This window comes from Haemorhous mexicanus, chromosome 13, assembly GCF_027477595.1.
Source record: "Haemorhous mexicanus isolate bHaeMex1 chromosome 13, bHaeMex1.pri, whole genome shotgun sequence".
Classification (NCBI taxonomy): Eukaryota; Metazoa; Chordata; class Aves; order Passeriformes; family Fringillidae; genus Haemorhous; species Haemorhous mexicanus.
In genome coordinates this window covers 2,048,015-2,072,608 of record NC_082353.1, presented here as the reverse complement: position 1 = coordinate 2,072,608, position 24,594 = coordinate 2,048,015, and the positions used below count along the sequence as shown (strand labels likewise).

Sequence of the window (24,594 nt, the reverse complement as noted above, 5' to 3'; positions counted from 1 at the left end):
CTTTAGTAACAGCATTTCAAATGCAAAGATTTTCAGTCAAAGGATTCAAAGCATTTTTCAGAAAACTCATTTCCATTTTACAGATGAGAACAAGGGATTGAATAATTTACCAAAATAATTTTTCCAGCATAGATCAGAACTGAGCCTACTAGCCTATACACGTTAGTCCTTTAAATCATTTTAACTGCAGACAAGGGGAAGATATCCCAAAAGCCATCACTCTGCACAAAATTTGTAAGGTGATTTGCCAAAACAGCTCTGAATTGAACACACAGAACTTCCCATATGCAATATACAACAGGCAACAGGTGTTTAAGAGTCATACACGAAAGCTGGTGTTCTAAGTAGGGAATCACTCAAGTTATTAACTTATGAGAAACATCAAGGAGATAAACACATTGGATGTGGTCCCTCCTCTAGGTTTACATGCTGGAGCTGCAAAAAGGTTTTGCCCACTGCTGGAATTCAGAGCTCTGGAACTCCCTCTGGATGCAGGCATGAGTTTCTTCAAAGACTGAATAAATCAGCAGAGGAGTTTTCTCCACAAAATGCCCTTTCACTCAAGATGTGAACATCACAAGTTTAATGCACGTACCTCCTACCCTTGAAAGACCTTCTTTACAGACAACTTCTAAATGCTGAGGTAGGACTGCCAATTCCTTCCATGAGTAAGTACATTTGGGGAACAGAGAGACAAAGCAAGAGACTGAGCAAAACTTTGGCCCAGCCTAGCATTTACAGCTTCCACCCAGGCTGCAGGCTCCACAGCAAGGAATATCTATGCACTCTACATTCAAAATCCACCACACAAAACACTCAGTTGTTAAAACTGAGACTGGAACCAAGGATTTTCCACCAAGATGAATGGATCAAATCACAACATTCGAGAGCCATGTGCACTCTTTCCTCCTGGCCCACAAACTCACTTATAAACCAACATATAGAATAAACAGCATCTCAAGGCAAAAATTACAAGTCTTCCGCATCACAGAACATCAGTCAAGACTGCAGGGTATGTGGGTATGTACAGAATCAGACACTCTGGCATTGAAAAAAACACCTTACTGCTAGAAACAAGGAAGCCTTAAAGAATACAGGTATCCTCCAAGGTACATTAGCATTTTTATCAGCAGCATGTAAAAATGCCTAACAGGCAATGTAAGTTCCTTACTCCTAAGTACACATACACCAACACAACTGAGGTTCCCAGCTTCTGACAATCATTTGTGTATTTAAAAAGGCAGTTCCTTCAAGTGTACACACAAGCCTTCTTATTATCATCTGACCTTAATGTATGTTTACATTCAGGAGGACTCAAAAGTATTGAAAAGACCTTAACATACCCAGAAGTGCAGTAAGAATACTAATGCTATCTTATAATCTAGGAATAGGTTCCTCAAGTTAAATACAGAGTTAAATGTGCATGGTTGCTGACTGTGGGTTTGTTTTTTTTTTCCTTTGGGTGGGAAATGTTTAAAGTGTATATGCATTTGGGAAAAGCATCTGCTCCATATTTAAGAAGGCCAGTAAATTCCAGGTGAATAACTGCAATGAAAGTCAGGTGACTGAAAAAGGAAGGAAATGTTCCAAGAGTATTTTTTAAACCCCTGAGCAGACAAAAGCCCCATTCTAAACAAAGAATGAAGGAAAAAGGAACATTACAGGCTTTGAAAACTAGTGACACGTTCTACACTTAGAAGCCAGCTGGTTTTACTATCCAGGTTTTAAAGAATACTCCCATTTGTTTCCAAACAATTTCAAAAAGCTTTTCTTTCTCTCCTTCCCTCTTCCCTTTTAAAAGAAGTTCATATGTGCACTAAATTTGCTCTAAACTCTTAACTGTTACAAAAAAACCCCCCTCTATTTAATGGTATATTGCATAACTTTCATTTGTAAGACATCTTTACTGCATATTTTAGAAAAACAGCATTCTAGCCAAAACGAAACCAGACAGAAGGGGAAAAGGTTTTCAATGATACTATTTAAAACACTTTGTTTTAAAATTAACTAATACACACTTAACTAAACTAAATGTTGAGAAAATATTAAGAAAATTTCAATTACATTTATATCAAAGCAAGAGAATTCACAAGGAAGCAAGTCTCCTAGTAAGCATTACTAAACATATAAAAATATTAAAACCTTCTTTCACAGTGAAGAAAAGTCTCAACAGTACCAAGTCCTAGCCTGACTCAAATCACATTCAAATATAAGAGAATGTAAATAATACTCCAAAGAACATTTAAAGAAAGAAACAAACAACCCTCACTTGCAGCTATGGGAAAAAACCCAAGTTACTTCCCTGTCTTTATCTTTCAGCCAAAGTCCAAAAGATCGGGTTTCTAGTAAGAAGACAAGTCATTTAGTGATTGTGAACTATTTGTGCTCATGCATACCTGTACATGTAGTTTCCTCCTCCTTGTGCCAAGTAAAAGCATTGCTCAGTCTCATAGAAGAAATTTCACATGGTTTCAGTGAACCATTCCCATTTACAGTGGAAAACCATACATAATTTAGATATACTAAACAACACCTGCATGAGAATACAAAGCAGGGGTAGGTGCACAACTTTTCACAGAATAGGGAGGTCACTGAAGTGCCCAACACATTCCTAACGCTGAAGAATGTCAGAGAACAAAGTGATCAGCTTCATCGGCCTGAAATTCCCTTCCCCACACTCAACCACACTGGCTTCAGCTCGGCATTCAGATTATTCCCCACTGAGAAACGGGGATGTTACCAAAATGCAGGCGTTTTTGTTTGCCTGTATTCTCAATGCAGTGATAGAAAAGCAGACAGGGAGGTCAGGAAAATACTTCTGAGCAGTGTATATAGGTCCCCAGGATGAGGCCGAACTGGGGGGAGGAGGTGCCAAACCAAAGTCAGGTCACTCCCAGCAGCGCTCCAGAGACACCCGAGTCGCTGCGCCGCTGCTCTGGGCGAGGCTGGAGAGACAGACCAGCGCTGCCGGTCACCGACAGACATTCGGCTGCCAGGCTACACCACCGCCATTTCTTTCTGAGAATTTCATCTCTCTACGTGGCCAGGACAACGCAGACATGTCAGCAGTTGGTCTTCCTGCATATACCACAAAAATCACATCCTACCTGAAAGCATAGTGAAAAGTATGGAAAGACAGACTGACAGAAAGAAAACAATAGAGGTACTCTGATCTTAATGAACAGGCATAGCCAAAAGCTTTTTTTTTTTTTAATTACTGCCTCTATTTCTCCTTAACACTCCAGGAACATTTTTTAGTTGTTTGGCTACTTTAATAATTAATTAGCATACAAATTTAAATACAGATATTTTAAAATTGAATGCTTTTAGCCTTCACAGAAAACCAGATATCGTTCATCAGTGTAGCAGCAGAATCCACAAAAAAAAAAAAGTTAGTAAATCCTTATGTTAGAGCAAGACACGTAAATGCTCATTTTCAGACAGCAGCCAGGAAAAAACCAGCAAAGCCAACAGTCATTTATAATAATGTCATTTTGAGTAAGTCAGCAATTAATAGCAGGTCAAAATAGGCAAACTGGAAACAGGAGGGAAAACAGGGGAAAGACGTCTTCTTGATTTCTTTATATAATCTAGTAATAATCTGTTTGTTTGTAGCTGCCACTATTACATTCCTACTTCCCCAATACCAGCAAAAGACACATTAAACCATCCCTGTGACCCAAAAAAAAAAAAAAAAAAGAAAGAAAGAAATGCATGGCGGATGAAAACATTACCAAATCAAAACATGAACTGAAGGGTGAAACCTCCAAAAAATTAAAAAGGTCAAGGGTATTGTGAGAAAATGTTATAAATAACTATGTAGTTATTGTCTTTCACTATTATTAGCTTTTGTAAATTATTTTAATATAGTACAGTTTGTAATCTCTTTTGATATAGTATAATTTGTCAGCCTTTTATGGTTAATACCCTAATCTCTGTGTAAATTGTATATCTTAGCATAATAAATATATACATTATAGTTTAGGCTTTTGCAAAATATTATAATAGAGGCTATGTACTGTGTATTATAAGTAACTTTTTTCAGAAGTAATTGTAATTGTGAAATAATAACTAATGCCTTTATTTTTGTAGCTGACTGACAACAGTGAAATAGCTAATGTTGATTGAAAGTACTTGTAAAAATAGCTATAACATCTGTATGATAATATTGGAAAAAAACCAGACAAATAACACCCACAGCACAAGGAAGAATATACGACAGACCTTTCAGCTAACAATAGCTGTCAAACCACAGACAGGGGGCCTCATGAAGAAATAAAATACAAGACTCTCAAAATCCCATCTGCATTGTGGCACATACTCTAAGAAGATGAGGTCAAGGGTCAAACTACGATAAAGAATTCTTGGAACATGTGAACTCAAAGGAATGTTTGAATATATATAATATTCATTAATATGCATTTGACCAATGCAATGAGAAAGTATATAGGAAGAGTTTTTATAGGTAACGATATGCTTCTAGCAGTTCGTCACACACCCCAGCACTGGGTACTATCCCTTTTCTCCCTTATTAAACTTTAAAGATTTTAAGGACTGAGCTTTATTTCTCACAGAAAAGACACCTGTTTTGACACAGATAAGCAGATGCTCATATTCCCACCTATGAATTACCTTGAAAACTCAGTATTTCCCTGTTTGATATTGCTAAGGACCTTCAACCCCCATCTCAAACCCGAGGGTATCACCTTGCTTCACAGGCAAAAAGCTGCTTGCACCACGGGGACAGGCCAACTTCCAGAATCACCACCTTTTTCTGCCAGGCTGCCTGGGGGTATTTGGATTAGATTCACCTGGGCAATTAAATCTGCCACAAAAATGTCAAACTGCCTTTACAAGATCCAAAATTATGCAAGGTATTCCAAAGGGGGTAACCCAGAGGATTGCTCTGACATACCAGATAAGACTTCTAAGTGAGATGAGTACACTGCCAAGTACCATTTAACACATCCTCTTATAATTGAGGAAAATAATTTTTAAGGACAAAATTTTGCACTACTGCCATACCAAGGGCACCATAAAGCAATTCCAATTCACTCTATAATAAAATCTGTTTCCTCCAACAATACTGAAGTATAAATCAGAACAGCCTTGACTAGCTTTCAGATCCAATTTTTTTCTTAAATTGCACTTTCTAACCTTCATGGAATATTTTAATAATTTGGCTTTTAATCACTTTTTACCTAGGTAAGGAATGTTAGTTAAAACAGAAAGCAAAGCATGAATGGGGTACTAAATGAAGTGAGTGCTACCGATCGAATAAGAAATGGCTCAAAACTTAATTTCATTCCAAACACTGGGTCTGGAACTTTCACTCTGTCAACCTCAGACACACGTGACAAAAAACCCCAAACTTAGCAAGTCAGTGCGCCAGCCTCAGCACACGACGAGACAAACACAGCATAATGCACTGCGATCCTGTTTAACACCTGCATACCCTGCAGAGCTTGGGAAAGGCAAGTGAAAATCAGCCTGCTTATATTGAAATCAGCTGTAATGAGATTTACCCTAACCTGAGGTAAATCAAGAGTTTGCCATGCACACATGAGTGTCTGATCCTACTTCCACAGTGTCAGATGATCCTGTCTCCTTACCTGCTACGCTTTGAAGAGTCATTTCAAAGCACTGGATACTTACAACAGTCAGTAGTAAAATTTGCCCTTCAAAGTTGATCCTCAAAATCATCATGAACATTAGATCTAGTTTCTCAAAGGCAACGTATTAAATGTCTACTTCTTTCCTCTGAAGCACCTCTTCCCCAATGTAATGTTCAAATTTTGTGATAGATTATGATTGTTGTGTAGAGTACAAACAAAATTTTCAAAAGAAAATCTAGAAAATATTAATTACCACCAATTTAAATTTACTGACTTGTAAAAGATACTAAGCATCTAAGTTTACATGCAGAGAACTAAAGTTTTCTTAGGAATAAGGTCCTACCCACCCCTCTCCAGTTTCAGCAAGTTTTCCCTCCTCCTACACTACAGTAATAATGAAAAGACAGAAGAAATCAGGACCTCTAGTAATAAAACTGGAAAAGCAGACAGACACAGAAATACTTACGGAAATGGAGAAGCAATGCTAAGAAGCAGCATTGCAACTTCTCTTTTGCAATTAGAAGAAATTTCCATCAAACTTATGAGATCAAAATTGAGACTTTTATCCTATCTCAATAAATGTGTATCTTCTAACAGAACTTGTTCCAAAGCAGTGTGCTCTACCTCACAGGCCAGGGTAGCTGCTGACCCCATGGTCAGTTCACACATCAGTAACCAATTCAAACAGGGAAAAAAACCAAACAAACAAACAAACAAAAATTTTAAGGAAAACAAGACTGAGTCTGAAATAACATAAGTCTAACAAGCTAACTTAAAACAACAGCCAGGCAATGAATCTAAGGAGATATTGCAACCTACAGAGTTACTAACAAACATTCCTGCATAGCAGCAACCCAGAGAAATGAAAAGGTGAAATAGTACCTAACTTTGAAATAAAGTTACTAAATAAAAAGGGGTAATTTTTAAAATCTGCTTACTTTGTCATTTAAATTTCAGAATAAATCTGGCAATTTCCAGGCCGAATTAACTTTCCAGCTATAGGGTGACAAATAATCCTCACACACACAATACAGACCATTAGGTCCACACACTGTCCATGATCTCAGCCTAAGTTTACATGCAGAGAACTAAAGTTTTCTTAGGAATAAGGTCCTACCCACCCCTCTCCAGTTTCAGCAAGTTTTCCCTCCTCCTACACTACAGTAATAATGAAAAGACAGAAGAAATCAGGACCTCTAGTAATAAAACTGGAAAAGCAGACAGACACAGAAATACTTACGGAAATGGAGAAGCAATGCTAAGAAGCAGTTGGGATGAAAAGAAAAGCCAAGAGGGTAAAGTCTCTACCTGTGCTTTTACACTATATTTGTTTTGGCACTGACTGCAACGGTCCAAAGCCAGAAATCCCAGGGTGGCAGAATGGCCTTACCTACCCCAGTGAAAGCAGAAGATTGAGACTAAACTGAGAAAACCTAATCTGATGGGGGGTGGGCAGGGAAGCAGCAAGCAAAAAAGCCCATCAAAAGCAGCCTGATCTAGTGCAGTCATATTCTTGAAAGCCCTAGTCAGACCAAAACATTTGATCTCAAATCTAAATTAGCACTCAGGGATATCTGGTGTTATTCTGAACAAACTGAATTCACCAAATATTTTAGTAACTTAAAACACACACAAAGAAAGTCATTAACTCAGCATAATTACTGCTCAGGAGGCCTCAAAAAGCTTGCTCGTGCTGGCTCTCCTGACTTTCATATTCCCAGTGTCATTTCCAAATCCCACAATATATGTTTCCGACCATTGGTGCAATTACAACTGTTATGCAACAGAAATCAGAATGCAAAAAACTGATGCCAGGCACATATATATTCAGCTTTTGCAGGAAACACTAGTCTACAGCCAGAACTGCTCTTCAATACTTAACAAAATTATGTTCTTTAAGGGTGAGAAAAAGTATTCAGCTGATAGCGATCTGAAACCAAAGGCATCCTTCACAAGTGCAATTCCCCTTTAAAAAAACCCAAAATCACAAAATCTCTCCTTCAGCAGATGCAATCCTATCAGTCCACTGTTCTTCTAAAGACAGAACTTCAGATTCTACACTGAACAACCAATGAGCCCAGTGAGAACAATTAATGAATCCTCAACCACACAGAAAATAGTTGAAAAACCACTCCAGACTTCCACAGGTGTGCTTAGAAGATTGCAATCTTACTTAGGTGGGGCAGGGCACCCTGTGGTTTGATGAGTCTATGAAAAGCTGTTGAGAAATACCACATCCGAGCTGTTCCAGAGTACTTTTCATAATTACATGATTTGCACAACAGTGCTGAAGGCGTGGCACATCATACAAATGCAACAGCTTCAGTCTGTGACACAGTACCACCAGTGCCTCCAGCGACTCTGCTTCCAACTTCAGCACAAGTTTCAGAAATTAAAGTGCATGGAAAGACTGCACTCCAATTGGAATTAGCAGATATGTGCCCACATAATTTCACATCACAGCACTGATTAAAAGCCGTTTTCAGTTTCTATACCATTTCTACTTTGCATATATATCTCCTAAATGCCCAATTACAACAAGAACAACCCACCTATAGATCTGAAAAAAAAAAAAAGAAAAAAGAAAAAAAAAAAAAACAAAACAAAAAACCTCAAAACATTCTGCACTCTCTTTTGCACGGCTTACTGTACACAGCAGGCCCGACTGGATTAAATACCCAGGGGAAAGCACATCCCTTTATGAATGGGGAGGCCTTAAACTCTGACTTCCAAACTACCTAACAGGAACATAACAGAAGACATAGAGACATTTAAAAATGAACATACTGCATTACTTATTAACTGAGAGCAAACCCGTAGATATCTGGATCACATCCTTGCTGGCAATGCTTCCTCCCAGTGCTTTTTTAAGAATCTTCCTTCATCACAAGACCTCCAAAGCAACTCTGGCAGGAAGTTTTCAAGGGCCTTATTTAGGCCATCAGAGAGCAGCTCAGGCTACATACACTCCTCTTACCGACTCCCTACCTTCAGTAAGACTGGCTTCAAAATACCAGCACAAAATGCAACACTCCTCCACTACACAGTAACACAGTATTCAAGATCAAGTAACAATATTTAAAAGTGCCTCCATATTACCTTGTGAAGTTATTGTTGCAATTAGGAGTTTTTGTGGAGAGACAAGGAAAAGATACTTAACCAGTGTACATCACTCAGCATGGCAACTACAGCTCCACAAATATCTAGAACCCCAGATAATGACAAAAATAGCCACTGGGAGTCTGAGCTAAAACTCACTCTCCAACCTATTCTGCAACATTTTGCTATCACTGGCACATCAGGTGTCTGCCAGAAAGTTTCCTGGATCACTATCCTTTTCTGGAAAGGTTAGCAACAATTAGGAACAGGACTGACAAGTTCTGAGTTAGTTTAAGACAACACACTTGATGAGAGATGCCCTGTAATTACAGACTGCAGAAAACTGCCTTCCAAATATTTTTCTACAACTGGGACACTACCACCACCAAACAGAACTAAAACTACAGTCTTAAAAAACAGCATCAAAAGTAATAGAAAATGCATTAAATTTTGACAAGATATTGACAAGGTATTACAGGCAGCATTAGCTGCTTAATTTTATATTACAAAGTTACATCAAACCCAGCAAATAAGACATAGTATCTAGTGTGATTTGACATAACCAGTATTACATATCTTTAAAAATAATAAAAGTCACCAAAATGAGTACAAACAAGAAGAAGACAGTACTCCACATACTATTAAGCAGTTAATGTAGCAATAATCACATACTGCTAGCTGGAAGTGAGAACTGAGGCACTACAGCTTTAGTATACTAGTAGAAATACAACAGGTATTTTAAAACCCCCCCCCAATTTCATTTGCTTTAAATTAACAAAAGCCTGCTATTTTTTCACAGGACTTTAAATTCAATCTACCTAGCTTTTTCCTCTAGCCACTTGTTAAGACTTCTACAGTTATCTATGTGAGTACTGTGTGACTTATCTTTATTTTCTTAAAAAGCATTACAAACAAAAAACTCCCTTAGATACACCGTCATCATTATTCAGGTCCCAAAAAGCCCTCATACCTTCCTCCTGCCTCAGTGCTGTAAAATACCTCTGGTGATTGCCCAGCAGTTGGCTCTCCCTCTAAGTGCTGGTTTGGGAGAAACTCCTCTGAACAAGAAAGAAAAATTTGTTCTAAGTGCTGAACTTCTTTGTTGAGAAGCAGAATGCATAGGAGGGTAGCCAGAAACTGGCTATTATTTTAAGCTATGAAGTTATAGTAATACCTCAGAATATCTTTTTAGTTTTGGTACTTTTATCTAAGTTCTCTGAACTGCCATAGGCTTCTTGATGACAACTTTGCTTACCCTTGATATTCTGAAGATAACAGATGGACTTACAGAGCTAAACTTCTTGTCAATAATTTGTTTGTTTTTGTAAAAAAACCATTAGGGACAACAATTTTTCCTGTACTTCTCCTTTCCTTCTAGTAATTTCTCCACATGACTCCACTGTAAAGTGTACACCCTCTAAATCAAAAGAAAAAATAACTGGTTTTGCAAAAGGAAGTAGAAATACTACCACACCTTGGCTCCCGGAAACTGCAATCAGGGAACAAGTTAAGTAAGCAGCAGCCTTCCCACACCAAGGCACTGACACTACGAGACAAAGGAAAACCATCTTTCCTTTAAAAAAAAAAACCAACACCTTAAAATACATCCGGCCCTTCACAAAGGAGGCTTTCTCTCTCTCTCCCCGGAGCCCACAGGCACAAGCACTCTAAGCAGGGCCTACTTCCCAAGTGAAACCGATATAGTTGTGTCCGCTTTCGTACGGAGCACAACTGAACACAACTACAGCAAACAAACAACGACAACAAACATCGGAGCTTATCTGTGTAGAAAGCTAAATTTAAAACACCTGGTGCACGGCACGTTTAAAGGGAATGCCCCTGAACAAACAAGATCATGAGAGGGACAGTAGTGATGACAGTGAGCAAAATATTAAAAAAAAGACGACGACTTCACTTCTACCGAGTCACAGGCGGGTGAGCGTGACTCCCAAACCCCCACAGACCACCTTCACTGAGATGCTCCTTGGCCTGAAGGGGGGGTCCCAAGCGACGCCTTAAGACGCAACAGTCTTATTAAAACTACAATCTCTAAAGTCCATCCAAAAACGTGTATTAATTAAAAAAATATTTTAAAAAAAGGAAAGTAATTTCAGACCTATTAGAAGAACACACTGACCCTGCAGTTGCCAGCGGCTCCTTTCCCGTCAGCCGCGATCCTGGGATAGAACCGAGCACGCAGCTCCTCCGGCAGACAAAAGGAGCAAGGAGCGCGGCCCCGCAGCGCTCCGCGGCGTCGGACGTTGGCCCCGCCGGGACAAAGTCCGCTGCCCACGCCGGGCCGGACAGCGCCGCGCTCGCAGCCCGGGACAGGGCCGGGGGTCGGAGAGCAGCCCCCGCTCCTGCCTCGACACGCGGCTCCCCCGCGGCTGGAAGGCGCAGCCCCCTTCAGAGGGTCCCGCGGGGTGGCCCCGGAGGGTGGGGGCCGGGGCAGCCGCCCTCCCCCGCACCCCCGAGCCCTCCCCCGCCCGCAGGGCGCCCTCCCGCCGCCGGGCAGCGAGGACAAAGGAACGGCCGGGCCACCTCGGGTCGGGAGGGCCGCGCAGTGCAGGCCGCACTCACCGCTGCAGCACCAGGAGGAGGGCGAGCCCTGCGGGAACTTGGCCGAGTCGGGCGCGATGCAGACGCTGGAGCCGAGGTGCGGGCACTCCATGGCGGGCGGTCGGGCGGCTCCTCGCGGCGCTACAGCGGCGGCGTCCCGCGCACAACAGCCATCTTAAGGACGGCCTCCCGCTCCGCTCCGCGCCGCGCGCGGCCGAGCCGGGCTTTGCGGGCAGCCGCCCTCTCTCCCGTCCGCTCCGCGCGCCGCTCCCCACCCGCCGGGCTTTGCGGGCAGCCGGCCGCCCCCGGGCAGCGGCGAGCGGCCCGGCCCGGCCTGGCCTGGCAGACAGCGGCCTCCGGAGCTCGGGGAGTGCTGTGGGGTGGAAGGACCTTGAAGAGCATCCGCTTCCAACCCCTTCCACTGGAACAGATTGCTCCAGACCCCATCGAAACTGGCCTTGAACACTTCGAGGGATGGGGCATCCACAGCTTCTCTGGGCAACCTGTGACAGTGCTTCACCACCCTCACAGTAAAGAATATTCTAATAGCTAAACTAAACCTGCTCTCTTTCAATTTGAACCCGTTCCCACTTGTCCTCTATCACTTCATGCTCTGCCATATAGTCATGCCCCATCTTTCCTGTAGGTTCCCTTCGGGTACTGTAAGGCCTGAGTTAGGTCACCCTGAAGCTTGTCTTCTGGCTGAACGAACCCCAAAATTCCCTCAGCCTTTCCTCACAGCAGAGCTGCTCCACCCCTCAGGTCAACTTGGCCTCCTCCAAACTCACTCCAGCAGCTCCTCGACCTTCCTGTGCTGGGCCCCCGGAGCAGGAGGCAGCTCTGCCGGTGGGGTCTCGCTGAGCGGGGCAGAATCCCCCCTTTCCCTGCAGCCCAGGACACGTCTGGCTTTCTGGGCTGCATGCACGGATTGCCAGCTCATGTCCAGCCTGTTGTCCAGTGCTCTGTTCTGTAAGAAGCATGGCCTGAGGCTTGTGCCAGCATTTTTTTAAGAGCTACATGGCCTCAAATTTAGCCTGTTACTGAATTTCCTACTCTATGACTATAATATTTAAGTGTCAATAAAAGTACAGATGTTGTGTAACAGCTTTACCAGACAATGCCACGTAACAGTTCTCACACTCAGCAATTTGCAATACCAATATACAGTTCCTTTTCAAATAGAGCAAATAAAGTCCACCAGCATAAAAGTGGGGATTTTTTAGTCTAAGGAACTGTGACAAGCATTGCATATTACTTTCTTTTACTTTAATGTGAGAAACGCAGTTTTGCCACTGGTTCTGCCTGTTGTACGACCTTTGCGTAGACACGGAAAGCATCTACCTCTATTTATTATATGTGGTACTGCACTATTTTATGAAGGAATACTTTAGAAACTGACGGTTCTGTATGGATTTTCAGATGAGATACTTTAAATATTAATATCAAAGATGTCTTGGTGGTCACTAATCTCCTTGGCAAAATGTCATTCTTAACCCTTTGTTCTTATTCACCCTTTTTACACAAGGGGGAAATTCAGAGCATGAAAGACCCAATTCTTCACAGCATCAGAAACTACTTGGACTACACTCTATGGAATTAGTTTGCATTTCTAGCTGTGTAGCTAGAAGCAGCATTAGGTCATTGATACTAAACTGTGAATTAAATGGCTGCAAATGTTATCTTGACACAAAACCACATCTTCCTCACACACCCCCATCCTTCAAACTTGAAATAAATGATCTATTAGGTAACACTCCTATCATATACTTTACAGGTTGTATTATATATAACCTGTATAACATTTATATAATATTTTATATAAATTTATGTTTTATAAATATATATTTTTAAATGTTAAATAAATTTATTATTATATTTATAAATGTAAATTTATATTTAGATAATGTTTTATATAAAAATTTATATTAAGAAATTTATATAATTTTTAAACAAGCAAGTACAAATAGAGAAAAAATCAACTAGGAAAACTATTTAAATTTGCTTCCTACAACATACAAACCTTCATATATATCTAAGAATTACTAGCTTAAGGAGCTTTTAAAAAGGTGGTCATGTTAGCATGCTTTACATTAGCCAAAGGGTCCTTTTGTTTACTCTGCACCCTCTGCTACAATGTATAATGAAGACAATACATTAAAGCAGCAGTTTGACTGCAGTTGCTGTCTTTTCTAACTAATGCATACATTTAATCCTCGAGTTGTGCCCCACCCATCCTTACAAACAATGAGTAAGAAACCTCAATTAGATCTGCTCTTCTCACTTTCCCCTTGTACCTGCATCACTTGGCCTTCTCCAAGCAGTATTAACCAGAGTTTAACCAAAACAGTCAGTTCTTACCTCTGTGTGGATTGTGTTAGTATATTTAGTCTTTCAAAGTAAGGAAACAATATATTAACAAGATTAAATTTAAATATGGTAAAATAAGCACGTTTGGTTGTCTACTTTCACTTTAGCACTGCTATCACTGACTTTACGCCTTGTTCCTTTGCAACATAATAGTGGAGTTTTCTTTCTTTTTTCATTTGTGGGTTGACAGCCATTCACTGCATCTTTGACCAGTGTAATTCTGTGTAAAAATGTGCTGATTTCTTTGTTTTAGTTGCCATGCCCACGGAAAATATGGTAGCCTTTAAGTGTTTTTTATCTCTAGCTGCCAAGATAAGTACTTAAGTAAGGATGATTTTATCTGTTAGGGAGTCATGATGCATAGCAGTTATCATGTGATGATGCATAAGGACCAGCAAAGCATGTTTGTAATGCAGCCTCCTTGCCTATTGAAAAATAATTGATCACTAGTGCAACTCTCAGCATTCAGATCTCAAAAGCTTTGCTTACAGTAAACAAGGATGGTTTTCAGTAGCTTGCAGTGAGGTGCACATGTTGAGTGCAGAGGAAAACTGGTAGGAGCTCTGGGTCTGTGTCATGGTTTGACGCTGGAGCAATGCCAGTGCCCCCATGAAAATATATTTTCCCCAGTGTCTGCTGTGAGATGTGACCAGGAATAGAGCAAAGCAGGCTCCAACTTAAGAATAAAGGAAAAAAACTTTATTAACCTACAACTATATGTAAAAAGGAACACACATAGAACTCAGAATTAAAACCTTCCAAAACATTCCTCCTCCCCCCACCAATTTCCAATACATCACAGTAAGACAAAACCTTGGATTCTCAATTCAGTTACCACCCCCTTCAGATAACCAACTCTCAGTCCATCACCACCCTTCAGATAATCAATTCTCAGTTCATCAAGAAGAGAGGAGTCCCTCTTGTACCATAGGTAAACCATAGGTTTCCCCAGGAAACACAGTTGACACCTCTTGTGTTTCCATGTCACACGTGGCACCGACCAGGAGAACATTTGCCATCGTGACATCTTCCTTCCATGTCCAGTGCTCTCACCACTGTGCATGGACCAGAACTGCTTCTAGGGTTCCCCTCTTAAGGATGCTTTGCCCAGTTCCAAAAAAAAAAAAGCATCTCTTTTTTGGGACACCTGTCCCCCCCAGATTTCACCCCCTGGGGCTGAGGGGTCACAAGAACAGAGATCTTCTTCACTGAAGATTGAGGGCACCAACCACCCTCCTCACTAGTCGTCTCTGTTCATGCTACTCCTTCGCATCACATCACTGCACTCTCTTGGCTCCAAGCCATTGCCTCCCCCTAAATGCAGTCTCTGTGTCACAGGAAAAATGGTTCTGTCCATGGCTATACAAGAAAAGTCCAGCCAAAGGCCACTCCATCATCTCCTCCCACCTAGGATTCTTCTCAACTCTTCTGACATCTTTCACTTGCACCAACTTCCATCATACTTGCCCATTTCCTCCTATTTCATCTCTAGCTCTCTTTTTATACAGCTCCAGGAGGATCAGCATTTGTAAATTTTCCATCATTCAAAAAAGGGGTTAAAAATCTTGGCCTCTGCCTGTCCAGAACTCCCACGATGGCCGGGCACCTTGACGCCCTCCCTTCTCAGCCATGCTGCCAGCACATGCTATCGAATCTCAAGGTGGCACAAGCACAGGCACAGGCACAGGTGCTCTCTCTCTCGGGAAGGGGGGCGGCGTCTTTCAGTGCTCCTCCACCCTTCCATCCTGCAGGGGCCTTCACCTGCCTTCTCTTTCCAAGGCTCCAGCCTACCTCACCTGGCCGCATGGCTTCCCCTCCCCCGCCCAGACTGCACCTGGGCAGGGGAGATCTGACCTCTTTCACTCACCTGAACCAAGAGAGCTTCCCCCTGGGAGTTCTCTCCTTTTCACCCCCTGTGTTCTCAGAGGCGTATCCGTGCCCTCAGTGGCCACACAAGGTACCAGTATTCAAATCTTAGCACCTATTGGTTTGCCCACAGCATCCCAAAAAACTCACTTCCTTCAAACCAGGACAGTATGTTTTTCCTTTTTGGTTAGCTTTTTCAGTAAGATTTGTTCTGTACAAATCACTGGATTTGGAACGAGAGCCTCACCTCTTGCTCCCACCCTTCTTCAGATCAGAGTACTTTAGATGGTAGCGAATATAAATCCTACAGGCATGCTTATAATGGGTTCAATCAGTGTAGAACAGGAGCTTGTGATTTAGCACTGTATATTAGAAATTTCGATTTCATAGAGCATAGCATTATCTCTACTAAAACAGAGATATTTCACACAGCATCCTGTTCTGGGATATATGTAGTCATCCATCTATGCTATAGGCTCCTCCTGAGAGCATTTGAGCTTAGAATTTGGTCACGAATTGGTATCTTGCATAGATACTAAGAATTTACAGTGGAATTGGGGAAGTTTGCATGGAGAGTTCCTTTGTTCTGCTGTATTCCTCAGAAATAAAATTGGTGGTGTTAAATATTTGAAAACATTGAAAACATTACCTGCCATGAGTAGGTATTATTATATGATCTAATGATGCAGTAGCAGCATTTTTCCTTGTGCTCTTGGCTTCCTTAAAAGCCACTAGATGAACATTGCTCAATGGATCTAGTGAAGGAGATTGTTGCCTTAGCTGACTTCCATATTTGCTGTGGAAATTGGAGAGCATGGAATGAAGAAGGGATGATGCTGTAAAAGTAGAATGAATGCTGGCCTGAAGAACTGTAGTTTAGTCTTTGCCAGACAGATCTAACATATCACCTGGCAGATTATTTAAACCAATTTCTTCACAAAGTAGGCCTATTTGCTTGTTTGAAGACAATGTCCTTCTCAACTACAGGTGTGAAAAGAGTCCAGCTCTGTTCAGAGCCCTCACATTGGACTTTTTCCTATCTGTATGGATACATATCCATCCTCCACTTCTAGATTCAATGCATAAAGATAGAAAGATGATCATCTCCCATGGCATGTTTCTTCTCATTCAGAATGAGGGACATTGACCGATGCTCTGAACACTCAGGTGAAATGAATATTAGCAAACCTTTTGCTCTGAGCACTGAGTTTAACCCCAGGTGGCAACTAAACTCCACACAGTCTCTCACAGTGACCACTCTGAACATGCCAATCCAGACCTAGTAACAACTTGATAGATTTAGCTTTCACCTCTAATTTCCCAAAGGCAGGGCACTGAAACATTCAGGTATGATGGCAATAATAATGGAGACCACAGAAGCCCAGAACAAAGTGAGTCCTTTGCTTGGTGCAGGTGCAACTCTGAGGCAGATGCTAGCAGGCAAAATATCAATAGAAAGCATTACAATATAGGTAAATTGTAACACAAGGTCTCAGCTTAATAAAACCTCTACTGAAGTTGGCCAAGCAGTTCTGTGACTTTTATGCCATCTGCAGTGGACAGAAGCTTAGCTGCAGGCAGCTGTGTATGAAACTACACTAGAGCACATTAAATACGACAAGCACATTTCTGCTGACACGTTGTCTCATTAACAAATCTATTTCCATTTCCTGTATTACCTCTGAAAATAAAGCTCACACATAAGATCATAAGAACACCAGCACCTCCCTTTACAAGGTTCAAGATTCTTCTCTAAAGTGCAGGATCTCCGAGGTGAAGGACAAAGAATTTAAATGGAGGCAAATGCCCAGAGCAAGCATCTGTGGCAGTTCGGAGCCTGAGTTGGAGCGTGTGAACGGGCAGGGCTTGCGTCCCAGCCCGCCCAGGATGCTGCCGAGCACGCCCCTTGAGGGCGGTGTGACACAAGGCATGGAGCGAAGGTTCCCGGGCCGAAGGACGAGTTCCACACTCTCCCTGCTCTCACCGGCACTGCAAAACATTCCCGGGACATCTACTGCCACAGGATTTACGGTTCTCTCCAGTAATATGGCAGCATCCCTCATTTCTGAATGAGTTGCTTCCTGTGGGAAATAAGGTTGACTTTGGCAGTACAAATGGCATGGGGCTGATACAGATTCCTATAGAAGATTGTGGGTTTTTTTAAAAGTATAATTCAAATATGTATCTGAGATTTAATTTCTTTAATTTCTAAGAGCCTATACTAATTTTACATCACTTTTCCAAGGATTCCAGAAGCATCTCATAAAAAAAAAAAAAAAAAAAAAAAAAAAAAAAAAAAAAAAAAAGGCAGTGCTTTAATTTGCCTGTTCTGCACTATCCTAGCTTGGGCACAATGTAAGGGGATAAATAAAGGTGAATGTGAGTAATATCTGTGGTGGGTTTTTTTGAACAAACCAATGAAAATGTGATGAACAAATGGTACAAATAAACTCAATGGTTTTCACATTAGGTATTATTTGTACAGACAAAGAGTTGTTTTAAATTCACGCTTTAAACAAATGCCTGAAAGTTCTCATATGTCTGGCAGCTACCAACCAGCTTCATCAATTGTTTATTGTGATCCAGAGCCTGTTCAATAATGCAAGCTCATCAGGGTGACATCCAGCAGTATTAATTCTTGTCACTGGGATTTATTTCTTAGTGTATTTGTTATGTAAAATTTATATTACATTATTCCCAAAGGCAGACTTGGAAATAATGATTCTGTACTTTTGCTTAAGCTTATTTAAAGATCAGCAGACTTTATTTTACCCCATCAGAATAGAACATTTTATAGCCAAGATAACTAATTTCACTTCATCACAATTGAACATGGCAAATGGGGGAAGTACAGGTATATATAAAAGAAAAATAGGCAGCTCAGTTTACATTCTGTATCAGAGCACGGAAAAAAGTTTCCAAGCATCCTGTTGAAAGAAAACCTAGTAGTATTTATTTGCCTGGAAAACAACATAGTCAGGACCAGCGCATCCATTTGATCAAGGAAGGGAAAACTATTCAGAAGCGCTCGATAACTCCAGAACCTAAAACTTGCTGGTACCATTTCTTGTGTCACAAGGGGCAAACCTATAGCTACTTCTAAGCTACTTCTAAGCTACAAGTACTGCATGTTTAAATGACATTCCGGTTTTCAATTTCACTGTAATAATTAATTAATTAACAAATCTAAGGACAACACAGAATAATCCAGATACAAAAAATGTAAATATTACTCTGGTGATAATCTGGATGGATTAGGAAGATAATGAAGTGGTATAGAATTATACTATTTCAGATAAAATTTAGGAATCAGAATGCAAAATCTACTTGCCAGTGAAAAAATAACATGTTAAGAAATTATTGTAAAAGAAATATTAAAATTCAATTCTGAACTCCCATCTCAAACACTTACAAATGGAAAGTCCCAAGATGAACGGGGTGATCTAAAATGAATTTTTTCACCTCTAACCTCTGTTACAATATCTAATTGTATATACTAATTATATCTGTTGAATATTACAGCAGTAAAAGTAGCATATCTGTGAACTGTAATTCTACACAAATGAAATCACTTTTCTGCTATATTAAACAAGATTGTTGATAGCCAAAAGACTGTACAAGCTATTTCTGCTTCTTTGTTTGCAGTAAGCTAAAAAGGCATCCCACCTGTCTCTCTTCTGCACGTACTTGCCTCCAGTTTTGTACAACAAATTTTGTACTTTACTGCACACATATTAGATCTTGATTCTAATTTAGTGTCCACAAATAACTGTAAATGCTAACACAAAAGGTGCCAGCATCTCAGAGCATTTTGGTTCTGAAGTGTTTTGACTCCAAAACAAAGTACCCTTGGAAAAATTTGCCATTATACACAAAGACAGTATACACACTTTATTGATAACTAGCTTGAATGGGATTTGTGTTTGCAAAATGGCACATTTTATCCTGTTTGGAGATCAGCTCATTACCAGGGAAACAGGAATTTTCTTGCCATGTTGCTAGGATTACATTATTATGTTACTAATATTGTTATTATGTTACTCTTCAGGCTCAGTTATTCACGTTGTTGAGTAGCAATCTGAATTGTCAAACAGGAGACCATTGGCCCAGATTTCCTTTCCTCACTCTCTTCACTTAACATCTGTGAATTCAAGGACTGAACAAGGCCTTCTGAAATGTTCCTGCTCTAGCTGGAACTTGAAACTTGAGATGGCAAAATCTCAAGGGAGAGGGAGATGTTCAGCTTGTTCTGAAACAAGAAGCTGTTGGAACATCCTGTGAGCTGAACTAAACCTTTGAAAGCAGTCTTGCCAAGCCCCAAACACTCCAAGTTACTGGGCTGCTGATCAGGCTGACCCCAAACTTTGCCATACCTCCCTTCTTTGGCCTGAAGACCACCCATAGCCAGAACCAGCCTGGCTGGCTGGGCTTAGGGCACTGCCACTTGTGCTGCCAGCAGGCTGCTGTACCAGGCATCTCTTCAGCCAATGCCCAGTCACCCCTGGCTGTTCCTACAGAGAGAATTTGCTATCACCTTGTCATGAGAAAGCAGCAGAAATTGTTGATAGAGCTGTATAAGCATTAGCAATATTAAACCACAAGGTATCTATGTACAAGAAATGTAAGACTTAGGACTACCTGCAAGCTTCTTCCTGCAAGAATGTGCACTGTGTACCTTTTGTCTCTGTTGTTGGCACATGCTGCTTACAGTGTTTACAAATTATTCTGTTCTCAGAGACACCTACAAATCTTTCAGTAATTTGAGATTATATTTACTCAGCCGACTACAAGTTGTCAGCAGGTATGCAGATGCATCACTAAGGGCTAAAATGAAAAGCGAAATTGAAGAATCCATCTGACTTGCCATCATCTGGACACATTGTTGGAAAATGTGGAAATGCAGATAATGTGGGAAAACTCTTCATGCATTGCCTGTCAGTGAAGAAGTAATTCCCATTCACCTCTTCAAGCAGCTGCAGCATTTCTTGGTTGTGTAATAAGAGAGGTGATTCAGCAATGTTCCCACTCTACAGTGCTGGCCTATGCTGGTCCCTTTGACTCTATTTGCTATGATAATGTGGCTATCAGTGTGCATGAAATATCACATTGCAGCTCTGAACACAAGACTGCTGCAGCAAACAAACTGGTGGGACAACTCCAACAGCTCCATGTTCCAAGGCTGCCTCAAAGAGCCCCTTGTGGGGAGGTTTCAAACCAGCAACTGCACCACTGGTGCACTGCCTTCCCAAAGGGAACCCAGGCCAGCAGACAGGGACTCTGCAGTCCTGGAGACAATTAATATTTTGAAATATTTTGGGGACATATTATTTAAATGTAAGCAAAATACATTTAAATTTAAAACTTTTTCATGCCTTCGTGCAAAAAACTGGCCTCCATTTCTCTCCCTCCCCACTTGTAACTCCCTGGCTTTTACAGTCACTATGAAGGATTGACATTTCTGGAAAACTACAACACTGACTTTTTTCACATTGGCTTTTAAAGCCAACATATGACTGGCAAAGTGTTTACTGGCCAGACAAACCAAGCAAGCTTTTTATGTCTCCAAAGATAATAAAATAGTGCTTAGTACACAGCCTGCCTTGAGTTTCTGCATGAATCTCCACAGAAAGAGATGGCTATTTTAATCATCCTGTAGTTTCTTAAGCATAGGTTCTCCTGCTGATTTAGAACAGGCTCAATCCAGAACACTAAGCCATAAATACATTTGTAGCTGAGGCTGAAGCAGAATTAATATTCATCTCTCTAGTTTTATTGTAATGTATACCTTTAGATCTCTCGATGTGTAACAGAGTCAGTGAGTCACTCCAGACAATTTAAAGATATTTTGGGAAAAGCTGTAAAGTGCATTTTTGGGTTTGTTTTTCTTTCTTCCTTTTTTTTTTTTTTTTTTTTTTTTTTTTTTTTTTTTTTTTTCCAGTCACAAGCAGACTTGTCTTTTTTATTTGCTGGTTTTTTGTAATAGAAAAACTAGAGTTGAATAGGTGTTAATGAGCACATAATCTCCCTCAGAGACATAGACACTCCAAGAGAAATGGAACAACTTCTTGTTGGACTCTAGCCAGCCATTCTGTGTTGATGGAGCTGGTGGAGTAGTGACAAGGGGCCTCTGCATCCTGTGCAGCAGCAACTGCAGTGAACCTCAATGTTCAGAGCAAAGGGCACAACTGGAAGGAGGAAACTGGCCATTTTTCCACACTTCCCCAGTTCATATTGCCTTATGGGTCTGGCTGGCCACAGTGTGGAAAGTATGCAGCACCTACAGATATTTAGAGAGGTGTAGGGACAGAAATTAAGCAGAAGCAAGTCATTCCCACAGTCAGAAAATGGCAATCAGCATGGGGACTCCCAGCACCCTGCCCAGCTCACTTTCTTCTAGCCTGCCAGCTTAGAACCTAGTCAAGGCCAGAACTGACAGTAATATCTCTGTCTTCTCTATAGCAAGGCTTTACTCTGGCTTTTCCTTGCTCAAGCCAACATCATGACCATGTGTGGTGAGTGAAGCAGACAGCAGAGGCCAGCAACAAAAATGATCTGGTTATTTTGAGGAGTATTTCAGGCAGGATCCAGGGGTGCAAAGCAGTGAGGAGAAAGCTGTGTTCCATTTTTAGTGGAATGTCTCACTTTGCTGTACTGTGTTTTGTGACTTGTTTGCTTGAGCCTTTTTTTAACCACACTTTTGGGCTTTTCAGTGTGTGTAGACAGGACAAATATAGTGACTAACAAGCATATATCTGTCATTTAGTTGTTATATAAAGTGCACCTGAGTACACCATGAATTTACATTTTAGGTTTGCTGGAAACTTCTTTTGGAAATTTCTTCTGGGCTGTTGCCACCTTGCAAGAATCCTTTCTCATCCCCCCCACACCCCCTGACAAATCCTCAGCTTGTTTTTAAATTACTAAATAGAAGCCCTGTTAGTCACAGCAGTGACCACAAAAAACATTTTGGCTTTGAAATTCTTATTTCATGCAACTTTCTTAGGTCACCTTTCCTAACATAGGATACCATTTGTGCTTGTCATGTGGTGGCAGGGTCACCATCCTAGTAGGTGACAAAGAAATTTGTTGGAGCCTGTTTTGGATAACAGATCTTCTTGCACATCATTCATAGCCATCACTATGAACAACACAGCCCACTACCCTGCATGGCCCCCAGGAGCACAATTACATCAGAAGTGACCCTCCTGCCTTCTCCTGCCACAGAATGAGCCATGCCCTTACAGACCATGCAGTAACCATGCCCTGGAGACCAAAGCAGCATATCCACCTCATCCCTATGACTGAGAACCTCAGTCAAGTCATATTACCTATTAGCACCAAAAAGCTTTATTACCCTTGTATATAATCAGTTTGTTATTCCCTACATGCATCTAAGCAGATATTTAACAGGTCTTTTTCTCAGAAACTGAATGTAGTGCCTTTAAATTAACTGGCAATATATTTGTACTCTGGACTCACCTGCATGCCAAGATTGGCAGTATTTCTAACTGGTTACAGTCATAGACACTGTAAATACAGCATTCAGTCTGCTTCTTTTATTGGTGCTGTTTAACCTATTCTAAGCATCATAGTTTAGTCTACTGTTTAAATACAAGTTGGGTTTTCCCAACAGCTGGGACCTGAAATAAGTTGCTTTATGGTCATGTTTTACTGTAATAGGTTAACTTCAGTCCAGAAATGCAAGAGAAATGAATCCTTCTGAAGACATACACTGAACAAAATCAATATATGCACTCAGAGGGACCTTTAGGTCTGTGCCTGATGTGATCTCACATGCTTCTGTAAATCTGTTTGAGAGCAGACTTCAGGGAAGACAAGCACTAAATCTGAATATCAGTTTGAACAGAAAAAAATGTTGGGGAAATTGATTTAAATTTGTGCAAGTGGTCACACACAACAGTGCCTGACCTTCTCTTACAGGAAATCCTGGAGTGCTGCTCTGCTCAGTCTGCTAGTTCCCAGCCCATTTAGCATCTACTTCAGAACATGCAAGAACTCTTGAATATAACTTCACTGGGCTACTCTGCCACAGCAGAAACTTCTTTTATAAGGGCATAATATTTTGGGGAGGGCAGATGGGAAATTGCTAACATATAGGGAATTTCAAGAGGTAGAATAATTTAGAGGGCAGAGGATTGGATTTATGCATTCTTGCTCTAGCTCCATAGCTTGCAATGACCAGGGATCAGTATCTTGCTTTTGTGCATCATCTGCAATATGATTTTTTAAAAAAGCAGTTCTTACCTTGAAGACTTGCAGATGTAATGAAAATGAGGCCAAACCAAAATGGAATCCCAGCAGAGAAATATCTACTATTATGCACTGCACCTCAGGATGCACGTATCCACATTCAGATGTGATATAAACAAAGGTACTGGACAATTTCCAAAATTTCAGTTACTTAGAAGTGTTGTTTTGACAGGCTGAAAGGCTTGAAGGAAGATCATGTCAGGGAAACAAGGAACTTGCTTGAGATACAAATCATAAAATCCCATAATTTGGAAATGACCAGTTTAACAATACAGTGTCCTTTCTAAGTGAATCAGTGTCAAAAAGAAGACAACAAATACTGCAGCTCTGAGAAATATATTTTATCTACACAATTAAAGATTCCAAGAGAATGGACTAAATGGCAGCATGCACTGACATTTCAAACATAGACTTCAAGGTTTGTATTCCAGCACAGTTCAAATGTGAAAGCAGGGCTCAGTTTCAAGGCTGTCTGGTGTCCCTTGTGAATACTGCCTATCACCCAAGACTCCACAAGCACTAATAGGGTTTCTGAGACAACTAACTGTCTGTCTGTCAATGCTCTGCCCTTCCTCAGACAGCTCTGGGGTTAAACTTTTTGCTTACAGACAGCAATTACTGGGTTTGTATTATTTGAGCCTTGCATTCAGGCACTCTGACTGGGCCCCACTGCCAGCAGAGCCCCCAACACCCACCAGCCTCCCAAACTGGGGAGCTGGTGAGACCCCACAAGATGGCCTTATCACCCAGACTGATTTTAGTTACTGCAGAAAGTAAGGGAATTGCTTCTTTTGGATCCAACTGACCCTCTTTGCTT

At 41.0% G+C, this 24,594-nt stretch overlaps 1 protein-coding gene across 4 annotated transcripts in view; it reads right to left on the bottom strand.

The window, feature by feature from the left end:
* The window catches only part of USP3 (ubiquitin specific peptidase 3), a 47,137-nt gene extending 34,928 nt beyond the window's left edge, over positions 1-12,209 (bottom strand). For 2 of the 4 annotated variants that reach the window (XM_059857835.1, XM_059857838.1), the window contains exon 1: positions 12,062-12,209. In XM_059857835.1, coding sequence (XP_059713818.1) covers positions 12,062-12,194 — 133 coding nt within the window. In that variant the 5' untranslated portion in view covers positions 12,195-12,209. Of the gene's footprint in view, positions 1-2,396; positions 2,467-11,294; positions 11,418-12,061 lie in introns of those variants that run through there. The other 2 variants (XM_059857836.1, XM_059857837.1) reach the window with 2 other exon arrangements.
* Positions 12,210-24,594: the final 12,385 nt, after the last annotated feature.